At 44.9% G+C, this 13,259-nt stretch overlaps 1 protein-coding gene across 21 annotated transcripts in view; it reads left to right on the forward strand.

Annotated features, from left to right (window-relative positions):
• LOC137518061 (microtubule-associated protein 2-like) overlaps positions 1–13,259 on the forward strand; it is a 261,526-nt gene that overhangs the window by 84,192 nt on the left and 164,075 nt on the right. For 17 of the 21 annotated variants that reach the window (XM_068235275.1, XM_068235281.1, XM_068235285.1 and 14 more), the window contains one exon: positions 12,029–12,251. In XM_068235275.1, coding sequence (XP_068091376.1) covers positions 12,044–12,251 — 208 coding nt within the window. In that variant the 5' untranslated portion in view covers positions 12,029–12,043. The remainder of the gene's footprint in view (positions 1–12,028; positions 12,252–13,259) is intronic. The other 4 variants (XM_068235282.1, XM_068235293.1, XM_068235284.1 and 1 more) reach the window with 1 other exon arrangement.

The raw sequence follows: 13,259 nt of genomic DNA on the forward strand, positions 1-13,259 counted from the left end.
TCCGGGTGCCCAAAATTGCCCCGGCTCCGACTCCTCGACTCCGACTCCACAGCCCTGTATTTTCCAAGTATTTTTGTTGCAGAAGCTGTTCAGTTCCAGCACTACTGTAACAAAATATATAAAACTCTACAAACTCTACAAAATCGCTAGGCATGATTAGAATATCGCTAGGCACATGCCTAGAATCGCCTAGAAAAATCACTTCAAAACGCACTGTTTGCAATTACGCTAGTGCTTTTTTTTTGTGTGCACTGGCCCTCAAAGATTTTACAGTGCAGGTGAGTTAAATGCTGATTTTCATTCTTCTATCTACATTTACTCCTTGCTCAGTGAAACATTGTTGTGGGAACTTTTTGGTACCATAAATTCCAGAACAGAGAAGGCAGGGCCTCCTCACAGTAGGTTATTAGCTGGTTTTGAGATTGATTGTACCTGAAATGGTCAGATTCATTATATTTTCAGTCCCTCCTATGGGGTAGATCGATGATTTACTATCAGATCAGAATGTCTATCATTTGCTAAAACTGCACTGTAAATGGGGACCTTAAGGCCATTATAAATGTTTAATCCCTCTGGAAACCTGTGCAACACCGTAGTGATTAGCTCTCTTGCCTTGCCCAGGTTCAAATCTTGGGCAGAACATTACTTGCAAGGGGATTGTATGTTCCTACGTTTGCGGTGGTTTCCTCTAGGAAATGCGGTTTCCTCCCACATACCAAAAACATACTAGTACATAGCGCCTCCCCCCCGCCCCCCCATTGGTCATAGAATATGACTAAGGTGCTGATTAGTTTGTGAGCTCCTCAGGACAGTCCATGACATGACTATGTACTCTGTAAATTGCTGTGGAAGATGTCAATGTTTTTTAAATACATAATGATAGGACGTTACATTATGACTATGGTAGGATTAGATTGTTAGCTTCTCTGAGGACAGTCGGTGACATAACTATGTACTCTGTAAAGTGCTGCAGAAGATGTTAATGCTATATAAATCAGGGCTGTGGAGTTGGCGCAATTTTGGGTACCCCGGAGTCGGTGATTTCATAAACTGAACACACCTCCAGAACCGCTGGAATGCAATGATGTGTCAGCTTGTTAAATTGTACAGAGCCATAATAATCCAACATGCATACAGACTGTTTCGGATTGTTTGATCCTCATCAGTGCATGGCATGGATTAATTTGGCTCTATGGAGTAGGGCTTGTAAACCGAGAGGTACAGACTAACCAGCAAGCTCATGGTGACCCAGAACTCATTGGAGTGTGTAAGGGACTACAATGGTCCAATGAGTTCTGGGTCACCATGAGCTTGCTGGTTAGTCTGTACCTCTCGGTTTACAAGCCCTACTCCATAGAGCCAAATTAATCCATGCCATGCACTGATGAGGATCAAACAATCCGAAACAGTCTGTATGCATGTTGGATTATTATGGCTCTGTACAATTTAACAAGCTGACACATCATTGCATTCCAGCGGTTCTGGAGGTGTGTTTAGCTTCTAAGGGTACAATGGTTAATTTGCATATATTCAGCAGTGGTGCCTGGGAGACATCTCGAGCTCACTCCAACCTGAATTATCGCAAATTCTTTCTGTTTTAGGAAAGCAAATTTTTATTTTTGTTTTTCATAAACTGAGGAGTCTGAGTCAGATGAATTTTGTACAAAATCCACAGCCCTGGTAAGTATTAGACTAGTTGGAGTCGAGGAGTGGGAGCCATTTTGGGTACCTGGAATCAGTTGGAGTCGGTGGTTTCATAAACTGAGTTGGAGTCGAAGATTTTTGTACCAACTCCACAGCCCTGATATAAATACATAATAATGGCTGAGAGAAAAATCCTGTCAATTCACTCAGTCTTTAAATAGTCCCGGTGCAATCATCTCTACAGGTATTTATAAAATGAAGCTGCCATCTATTGTTTTTGTCAGGAGGGCAATCTGTTATAAGGCAAATGTTTGTGAAGGTCCACAATTTCCCAACCGCTAGTCTTAAACTGTTCTTTCCCATAATCCCCTGTAAGGAGCTTAGAGCGGACTTACTGCGGGGAGAGAGGGGCACAGGAGGTAAAATAATGCTGGGATGCGAAGTCATAATGCTTCCATCATGTCACGGAATTTACTGATCTAGGTCGTGTTTTGGGCAGACAGATTAATGGGAAATTCAGCTGCTTTAAAAATCCATAAATATCCCTTGTGTGGCAGCTGTAAACCTTGTCAGCTCATGGGCTTCTTATAGCTGTCCTGATTCTGCAAAGTGTCTGTATTTATGTATTGGCTTGCTATCTCCAACTAGGCACAGACAGCATTAAAAACTTGGCAGAGTGTAGCCTTTCTCCATAACATCGAAACCTTAAACTCTGTAACACAAAAAAAAAATTCCCCTGGGGGGGGGGGTGTTTATTATCCTCGGGTGGGGGAATCCTCCGGATCCTATCAAGGTTTCCCCTGTCCTGTGTCCCACGGTGGTCCCTCCAAACAGTGGGGATGTAAATATTTACCTTTTCTGGCTCCACCGGGGGCGCAGTATCGGCTCTCCACTCGGAGATAGGTGGAAATATCTGATCGCTGTCGGCCCACTCTACTGCGCAGACGCAAGTCTCCTGCAGACCCGACAGAGATCGACTATTTTCGCCCATTTCCAAGCGGAGAGCCGCAACAGCGCCTCCGCTGGAGCCAGAAAAGGTATGTTGCACAACCTGACAAATTGTCTGCTGTGTGTTCCGTGGGCTGCAGCGAGACTGCCGTGGGACACAGGACAGAGGAAGCCTTGATAGGATCCATAGGCTTCCACCTACTGAGGTGAGTAGTACCCCCAGGGGAAATTTTTTTTTTCTTTCTCTTTAAAGGAAACCTGAAGCGAGAAGTATAGGGCTGCCATATTTTTTTTTTTTTTTTTTTTTTTTTTTTTTTTTTACCTGGCAGCCCTGCTGATCTATGAAGTGAACAGATCTGCAGATATCAGACTAAATGCATTTTGCAGGAACGGATCTTTTTCAGGAACAGATCTTTTTCAGGAACAGATCTTTTTCAGATACTGATCTGTTGCATGTGTGCAGCATCTTGCAAAGATGTTTTATCTGATGGGGAGTTCAGCTCCATAGACTAGACTGTGTAGGTATGGCTCTCATATTACATGGAATGGGGTAAAATTGGTCTGTGATCTTGTCTTTTCCAAAGACTTTTATCTCAAGTGTGTATGTAGCCTTATGCCCCATACTCACGGGCAACTTTTTAGCCTGTCGTCACCACATGTGAGCATGTGCGCGACAGGCTGGCGACAGCATACACACGGCGGAGGGACCTGGCAACTGATGCGGCGGAAGCTGTCGCTCTTGCGCCTCCCCCCGCCGGAAGCCCAATGTATTACATGCGGACTAGCAACAGTTGCGGCGGAGTTGCGGCGGCGACTGTCGCCAGGCGATTGAGCGGTTCAATCGCCCTGCGACATCAGCGACGAGCAACAGTTCGGGGTGCGCGCCCGTGCAATGCCACATACTCACGGGCGACCTGTCGCTGCAACACGTGCGCGCTGCGTGTTGCGGCGACATTTGTAGCCCGTGAGTATGGGCCATTAGTATGGTAGGATTATATTGTGACAATTTGTGAGCTCCTCTGAGGACAGTTAGTGTCTTGACTGAGCTCTGTAAAGTACTGCATGAGCTATCTGTGCTATATAAATACATCATTATATGGTAGGACCTTATACAATGACTATGGTAGGATTAGATTGTGAGCTTTCTGAGGATAGTCAGTGACATGACTATGTACTCAGTAAAGTGCTGCAGAAGATGTCAGTGCTATATACCGTAAATAAACAGTATACCGGTAAATGGAATGCAGCTATACACTGGATTACTTTAGGCCTAAATCACTTTTTTTCATAGAGCTGTGATATCAACAAATTTGTTCAAGTTTGTGTTTTATTTTGTGGTTAGTATACGTAAATCCTTATTAGTCACAGATCTGGATCTTGTACAATAATCTGTGCATGCTACATGTGAGCTGAATAGTTAGAGATTTTGCTTGTGGTATTTTTGACATGCATTTTTTTTTTTTTTTTTTTTTTTGTGATGCAATCATTCCGTTTCATGTGATTTGTTTTTCTTGCTTTTCTGAAACATCACACGTTTTGGATTAGCTTTTTTGAATCTGATATAATTGGATATAGAATCGGATATAGAGCCCTGTTTTTTCTTTGGGGGGACATCTCTAGCATACAGTAGTGGTTCCACTTGCTGTAGAGCCCTGAATTGGCAAACAGAACATCACTCCCTGTTTAGCTGTGGACTGAAAGCTGACTGAGCATCTATCAAAGCGCTGATCAGCTGGATAGGTAAGGCTGTTGCCAGGATTCGTATCCCAGCGCAGAGCAGTATGTAAAGCGCAACATTAAATTCATGTCTTCTAGTTTTAGCCTATATTTATACATGATGCATATCCATGCGGTTTTCCACAATGGAAAAACAAACACACAGCAATGTAAGGTGATGGGCTAGTTTCTATATAAGGCGATTTTGCGTGTGCGTGAAAGACTGACGGCATGCTGCACAATTAATCGACGATTTTTTAAATTCTTATATTTTTCCGCAACCTGCCACGTTACACGTGTATAACTATATAGTGGAACTCTCCTTCTGGTCCGATTCCCAGCAGCCTCTTCCTACTTCCTCTCCCAGGCGCCAGCGCGTTGGTAACCGCGCCCCCTGTGATGACGTAACTGCATGTCCTCACAGGGGGCGCTGGTACTAACGCTAGGGATGCTGTGAGAGGCAGAAGATAGAAGCTGCCAGTGTCATCATGAAAGGTAAGTTGTTACTATGCCCGCTCTCCCCGCTGCTACACCTTCACTGCCTGGCTACCTACACTGGAGACACTTACCTAGCTAACCTTTACTGGGGGCAACTATACTGGTGGCACTTGCCTAGCTAACCTTTACTAGTGGCAAATATACTGGCTACCTATAGTGGAGACACCTACCTAGCTAACCTCTGGGGCAACTATACTGGTGTGCTACCTAGCTAACCTTTACTAGGGGAAACTATAGTATTACTGGCTACCAATACTGAAGACCCCTACCTAGCTAACCTTTACTGGGGTGACTACTGGAGGCACCTACCTGGCTAAACTATACTGGGGGCATTGTGAATTTAGTGCTAAAGCTTGATTTGAAGAAAATCGTGAAAAAAAAAATCAATCGCAATTCAGTTTTTTCCTAAAATCGTGCAGGCCTACTGCACGTTTCCGCCCGAAGCTTTTGAATGCACGCAACTCGTTTCAATGCATTCCAAGGTTGTTGTATAGAAAGACATGTCTGTGTGTTTTTTTTTTCTTTGTGGAATTCGCATTGCATGTTCTCCAACATCCAAAACACAACTCTACTCTTTCCAAACACCTTTCTTCAACCCACACAGGAAGTAGCAAATAGGCAGAAGTTATATTATGTTAATTAGTAGGTGAACAGCTGTTGCTAGGCAGAAATAATGAAATCCTAAAAATGAATGCGAAAAATTGCATTAAAACGCAGCACGGTGGTGTAGTGGTTATCTCTCTCGCCTTGCAGCGCTGGGTCCCTGGTTCGAATTCCAGCCAGGGCACTATCTGCAAAAGAGTTTGTATGTTCTCTCCGTGTCTGCGTGAGTTTCATCCGGGCACTCCGGCTTCCTCCCACATTCCAAAAACATACGGATAAGTTAATTGGCTCCCCCTAAAATTGGGGATATATATTTTTTTATTGTACATATATTGTACAGCGCTGCGTAATATGTCGGTGCTATATGAATACTTAATAATAATAATAGATTTGTATGCGTTAAATTTTGCAGTACAAACAAAACTTTTGTAAACTTGCTATTTCACGCATGGAGACTACAATGCATGTGCTCAAATGCAGCCTTATAGTAATACAGGCAGTACAGACATTTGCAGATGAGGGTCACCCAACCCATGCTGCAGCACACCAATCTGTGGGCATAGTGGTTAGCGCTTTCGCCTTGCAGCGCTGGCTCCCCAGTTTGGATCTCAGCCGGTGCACAAGATGCAGTTTTATGCTCTCCCAGAGTTTATGGATTCCCTCCGTAAACTACGGTTTCCTCCCACAATCCGAAAACGTACAGATAAGGTAATTGGCTTCCCCTAAATTGGTCATGGACTACGATACATACCAGGGCTGTGGAGTCGGGACAAAAATCTTCCGACTCCTCAGTTTATGAAACCACGATTCCGGGTACCCAAAATGGCTCTGACTCCTCGACTCTGAGTCCTTAGTCTAATATTTGACGGTGTCTGATGATTTTTGTACAAAATCCACAGCCCTGGTAAATATTAGACTAAGGAGTAAGAGTCGAGGAGTCGGAGCCATTTTGGGTACCCGGAGTCGGAGTCGTTGACTTCATAAACTGAGGAGTCGGTGTCTGATGATTTTTGTACAAAATCCACAGCCCTGACTCCTCAGTTTATGAAGTCAACGACTCCAACTCCGGGTGCCCAAAATTGCCCCGACTCAGACTCCTCTACTCCAACTCAGAATCCACAGCCCTGATACATACACTACACGATACATACCATATATACTCTAATACAAGTCACCCTCGTGCATAAGCCGACTTCAATATTCAGCCCTCTTAAGCTGGATTTTTTTTTAATTGACTCAAGTACAAGTCTACCCAGCAAAGTTAATGGCTGCACTTGGGGCTCTGGAGGGGTTAATGATTGCACTGCATACAGTATTGTAGCCATTAACCCCTCCTGTCTCTTAAGTGCAGCCAATACCTCCTCTAGGCCCCCAAGTGCAGCAATTATTTACTCCCTATTATACAGCCCAGTATCCTCCCCCCCCCCCCCCCCCCGCCTTGTTAATTGTTGTGGCCAGGACTTTCACAGCTGTGTTTTCTTGGCGTTCCCTTTCCTCAGTGTCACTTACCACTGGGTAAATTGCTGCAAATGGGAATGTCACTATTAGTACACCCATAACTCAGTGTGCTCAGTGTTGCCCGTGACTCGTGTATGTCGACCCTTATACTTCTATGAAGTGAATCAGACCTACATTTCTAGACTTGTACTAACGTATATACAGTGCATAGACCTAAGACTATCGTAGGTATTACATTGTAAGCCGCTCTGAGGGAGAGTGAAGTGAAAAGACAATATACTCAGTACAGCGCTGGGGAAGATGTCGACGCTATATGATTACCGGTACTACATAATTATAATAATGATAAAGACTTGCACTGCCCTGCGATACTCCCAGTAGTTATGGTTTTGGATATCGATAGGATCTTCTCTCTCAATCCCTTAGCTAAAGCAGGGGACAGGTACCTTTTTGGCTGAGAGCCATAAACTCCAACAATTTCAAAATGTAATTCTGTGAGAGCCATACAACATGCTTCATACTGGGACTGTGCGCATGCGCAGCAGAGGGCTTGCGTCCCTGTTGCCATGGTGATGTGTATACAGTTGACCCGCCGGGCAGCTGAAGTGTCAGACACGTCTTCAGCTTCTGATTGGGTTTCAGCAACATCAGCAATATCGCCGAGGGCCAGAAAGGAGAAATACCAACTAACAGCTTGTACAATTAGCTGCCTGACTTGGGGGTTGATTCACTTTATAGGACGAGATCCCAGCACATTCACACAATATGCTGCCTGTCAAGCGACAGGCAGCCTAATGGGCCAATGAGAGTGTGGGGATCTCGTTCTACAAAGTCAGTGGACCTGACAGAATCCAGGGTGGGACAACTGGAGCGGCCATTAGTATTGGGGGGGAGCGCGAGTAAGTTAGTAGTGCATGCTACAGCATGTTACTTGCACTGCCACACTAAGCTGCGCTGCTCGAGCAGCGTAACTTAGTGAATCAACCCCTACTGATTTGCCTGTGAGCCAGATGTAGCCATCAAAAGAGCCACATCTGGCTCCCGAGCCATAGGTTCCCTACCCCTGTTTTAAAGTCTTGTTCCTGTAACTTATCTGACACTTAGTCACTTTTCACTAGCATAATAAAAGTGACAAGTGCAACCAGAAGAGCTGGGCTTCCTGGTGGATGAGAGGTGAGTGGTGCTGTGACCTGTACAGCCATAGCTGAGTTCTGAGGACTTGATTGCAAAAGAAGCCCTGGAGGAAGTATGGGCTGCCATTTGTGACCTCCTTTATTATTCTTTCCAAGGAAATTGCTAACTTCCTGCCTGATGGTGATCGCCTCCTTCCTTTATTACTTTCTCACTGATAAAGAATAAAATGGATACCAGGTAGTCTTAAGCAGCCCATACACTCAGCCGATTTTCTGGTCGATCCCGATCGATCGATTGATCGTTTGCAAATCGGTTGGCCAATCGACCGATCGATGATCGATTTCGATGGATTTCCATCGAACTGGCAGGGTGGAAAATTTAGGTCGATCTGATGAGATTGCTTATCAGTTTGCATTGGCCTTAATGGAAATCTGATGGCAAAAAAATGCCATCAGATCGAATTTCAATAGATTTCAAACTGAAATCTATTGGAATTCTATCCTGGTAAAAAATGTTCTAAAAACGCATCAGATAGATCATCAGATGCATATTTATCTATCTGCTGCCAATCTGACGAGTGTATGGGCACCTTTACTGTCACTGTCACTTAGATCCACTAGACTTTTTGACAGTCCAGCATAATGGCGAATGGCAGCCAAGCACACTGCATGCATTTCATTACTGCAATTTGCACGCATTGACAGTGAAGCATTTATTTCATTGACTGGATTCTTAACTGTATGTAACGGGTGCATAACATGCGGTGCGATTTTCCCATTCCGTTGTGTTCCTGCTGTTACATGGAGCCTACTGACAATGGAAGGACTGGTCCAGCATGTTTAGCAAGTAAATGAGTGATGGTAGCACTCCAGAATTGAACAAGTCAGATTCTTGCTGCAACCAGGTTACTTGTATATCTACAGTGTATAGAAGCAAAGTAGCATTATGTGTTTTTTTTTAAGGAAAATGTGCTTTCTAGTGTAGCAAGAGGTAGAGAGAAGCCTAAGCCAGTCACTACACTGCTGCAGGATATCAAGACCACACCTACCGAGCAGAATAGCACACAGGAAGTGGGATTTCAAGACCACAACTACTGAGCAGAAGAACCAGCCGGTGTAGAGTCTTTTGTACAGTTTATTTACTTCTGCAGAAAATAACAGCTGTAAAATAGGTATTGAAAATGCCAAATGTAATTCTTATAACTTTGCACTAATTTGTAAACTTATATTTGAAAGCAAATCTGTAGTGACAGTCAGATTCTTCCCTATGGAGAGGGAAAGCTCTGGATCCTAAAAGGTCTTCCCCTTCCTCTGTGTCCTGGTTCCAGAGAGGGCACCGGGGGCGTAACTATAAATCATGAAGCCCCCCTGCAAAACTTTGGGGCCCCTCAATGCTATCTTGGCTCTCCCTGGTGACACAGCCTGGGGGTCCATTTTGCATGGATCTTAAAACAAGTGTTGACATTGTAATCTTCCCGCCCACAACAAGTGTAGCCACAAAAATGCCTCATCTGAAGGATGGAACCCTTCATTGGAGGCAGTGGAATAGTAGTTGCGGGGCCCCCTTACAGCTCTGGGAACCCCTGCAGTTGCTGGGGCTGCCCCTCCCCTGTAGTTATGCCTCTGGCCGTCACCATCATTTGAATTTGCCGCCTCCGTGAGCGTACATGTGCACCATCAGGAGCGCTTGGGGACATGAGTGGTCACTGAACAGTATTCCACCCGTTGGTTGAATAGCTCTCAAAGGAGTGACCGTTCAGCAATGAAGGGGACTGAGAGGGGACTGGGAAGGCTCAATAGGATCCAGTGCCTTCCCAGAAAACATCTGACTTATTTTTTTCACTTCAGTTTTACTTTAAATTTTGGGTTTCGTTGATTTGTAAAGTGTGGTCATCGTTTTTGCTGCCATCTATTGGTTGTTTCTCTAGTTAGTCATGCAGATTGTCCCCACACCTCTCATTACAATTATTGGTATGTCTTATACACACGCACGCACGCACCCTGGCTTGGTTTTCTGATAGGACGTGTGACATTGGCGGTTTTTCTCCACTAGGCTCACAGGCCCCGCAGGCTGATATTTTTTTCCCCCCTAAATCTGAGCTGTTCCGTGTTTTGATGAGCTTGCCAGAATCTCTTTGGATTAGCGTGAGGACGGACAGCTTCTGTATTAGGACTTATATCTGTGCTCTTTCTGCTTGTTCTAAATGGAGCTCTTTGCAGCTGCTGCAGCATCCATTGGATTTATGTCTATTTTTATGGCAGCACAGCTTAATCTCTGCAGGGGGTGGGGGGCATCATTCCAGCATTTAATATCAATCTAAACTCTATTCCTTCGCCAGTGACCTATATGCATCTTCTGTACGGTATTATAGCTATTACCGTAATAGTGATCTTTAACATTATGTGCTCTATACAGAGAACTGTGGGCTGTTTCATACAAAAACCTGTTTTTATTGTAGCGACCAACATGTTGTCTTGTTGGAGATCAACTGTCTAGACATCTGATTATCTTTTCAGTTTTCAGCCTCCATGAGATAGTACAGGCATAGTTGACAGTTCTAGAAACAATAGGAAGGGTGAGTTCTTTGTCTGATGGGAATCGATTTCCTCAAAATTGCCAAAAAGAATTGAGTGATCAAAAGTATTGATCTGTCGAGGATGGAAAATCTAGGTCGATTGGTGTTGGAGGAGCAGGGTGCGTGGGCTCTCTCGCCGTTCTCTCGTTACCCCTGCCAGTAATCTGGGCAGTTACTCATCTGCGCATGCCCAACCCTGCGTGCGCCCGCAGCCGGGGGTTTTCTGTGCCTGCGCAGAATGCTCCCGAGCAAGCGGTTGGTTTGCGTGTGCAGAAGAGCACGGCTGGCTTCAAATGACCACATTACCAGCGGGGATAAAGAGAGGATGGCCTAATGGGGCTGGAGGAAGCCCCAGGTAAGTATAACTACAGCAGTATTAACCCTCTCAATTACGCTTTAACCACTTAAGTACCAGCATTCTCTGGACCCTTAAAGTGACCCAGAGATGAGTAAAAAGACGGTTTTACTTACCCGGGGCTTCCCCCAGCCCCAGAAGCACGGATGCGTCCCTCACCGTCCTCCTATTAAGCTGCAATCTGCTCCGGTAAGCGGCTGTGTGACATCAGCAGGGGGCCTTCTGCAAGCGCAGTTGGCCCCGGCTGACGTCACTCAGACTGAGCTGTCTACCGAGGTTTCGTTGTGGCTACATGGAGGATTCCAGGCGGGCCGCGGGAGGCACACATGATGATCTCGAGGGACGCATTCATGCTTGTGGGACTGGAGGAAGCCCCGGGTAAGTTAAGTCTTTTTATTGATCCCTGGGTCTCTTGAAGGACCAGACTCTTTCTGGTACATACACGGGACTCACCGTGGTCACACCGCACTGACCCATCGCTCACGCCATTCGCCCTGCTCTCCCGTCACTGCAACCCAACTCGCTCTGCTGTCAGTATGTGATTGGCTCCCAACTCGCTCTGCTGTCAGTATGTGATTGGCTCCCAACTCGCTCTGCTGTCAGTATGTGATTGGCTCACAGGGTCAGGAGCCAATTAAATCTGCCTTTTTAATCCTGGAGTTAGCCAATAAATGTGGTATCTTCTTTACATATAGGTCTTCGCCATAGTCCACAGCTCAAGGTCCACTTATATGGATATCAGGGATATTCAAATAACTTTGCACCTTTAAAATAACTTTTCAGCACTTGGCAGTTTAAAATGTACCATCAATTTTTCGGAGTGGCTTAGGCAATTTATTTATCAGCACATCAATGTTACAGATTGATACATGTTGCTGAAAAGCTGACAGAATCGCATAGATGGAATCGAGGCGTAACCGTTGTTTTACTAAAGCAGTTTGTTTTTCAGACTGGCAGAATTGCAAACTTTGAATTCAGAATTCAATTCTGAGTTGAATCCTTTTCTGCAGCTCTTGTAACCTTTTACTTGACATCGCCTATATATAAGCAGAAGCGTGGGCAGCTTTTAAGACTTTTTCTTGATCTATCCTCCACAGATCCAGAAGTAAAGAATGGCCGACCTGGAGCTTGTAGATGCCCTGACGGATGCTCCACCAGAGATTGAGCCAGAGATCAAGCGGGACTTTATAAGCTCCCTGGAGGCGGAGCCTTATGATGATGTCATTGGAGAGACCTGTGATAAGACTGACTATGTTCCACTGTTGGATGATGACGAGACGGATCCAAAGAAGAAGCTCCCAGCTGATGGAGGTAATGAACGTAAGTTGTTTTGTCCTTATTCACGCCTCCATCTGGTCAGCATTATAGCAGATACTTCAGTGGTCCGCCATTGTGAGGTGAACTTCGCAGAATTTAGGTTGAGGTCCATGTTTTCATTAGCCTTGTCTGTTTTGCTTTATCATTTCATTACTACTTGCAACATGTGGCTCAGTGTGGGGTCTGCAGAAAGCTTGTGGGTTGGATAGATCATGCCTAGTGTTAGTGTTAGTGTGTGTGTGTATGGTCACAAAGTAATGGCACACAATACTTAAAGGACCACTCCAGCAAAAAAAAGTAAGCAGTTGAAATCTGACAAAACCGAGAGGTTTTGGACTAGTCTAGTGTTCCCCCAACCCTGTCTTCAAGGCCCACCAACTCTGCATGTTTTGTGGAAATCCACAGAGGTAGTGATCAGCTCTGCTGAGACAATTACCTCACCTGTGTTTGTGGTTTTCTGCAAAACATGCACTGTTGGTGGGCCTTGAAGATAGGGTTGTGGAGCTTTGGACTAGTCCACCTCTTCATGGGGGATTCTCAGTTTGTTTGTTTTTTATTTATTTATTTATTTTTTTACTTTAAAAGCATTTCCTGAAGGCCAGTTGCTAAGTCTGATTGATTTAAACCGTGTGCAAGTGAGTAGGGAAGGCTGGCTGGTACTGTTTTGGCAACTAAACTCCAATTTAGGAAATGCATCTGAAAACAAAGAAAACCCTGACAATCCTCCATGAGGAAATAGACTAGTCCAAAATCTGTCGATTCTGTCATAATGTAACTGCTCCCTTTTTTTTTTTTTGTAAGTTGTCCTTTAGGGCCCGTTTCCACTATCGCGAATCCGCATGCGTTGCCCGCATGCGGATTCGCACAGTCAGTACAAGTGGATGGGACTGTTTCCACTTGTGCGTTTCCCCGCACGTTTTTCTGTGCAGAAAAAATCTGCAGGGTAGGGCCCTCAGAATTCGCCTGCGTGTGGAATGCAGGCGAATCGCACGCAATGTATTTAATAGGGAA

The sequence above is a fragment of the Hyperolius riggenbachi genome, chromosome 5, assembly GCF_040937935.1.
Source record: "Hyperolius riggenbachi isolate aHypRig1 chromosome 5, aHypRig1.pri, whole genome shotgun sequence".
NCBI lineage: Eukaryota > Metazoa > Chordata > Amphibia > Anura > Hyperoliidae > Hyperolius > Hyperolius riggenbachi.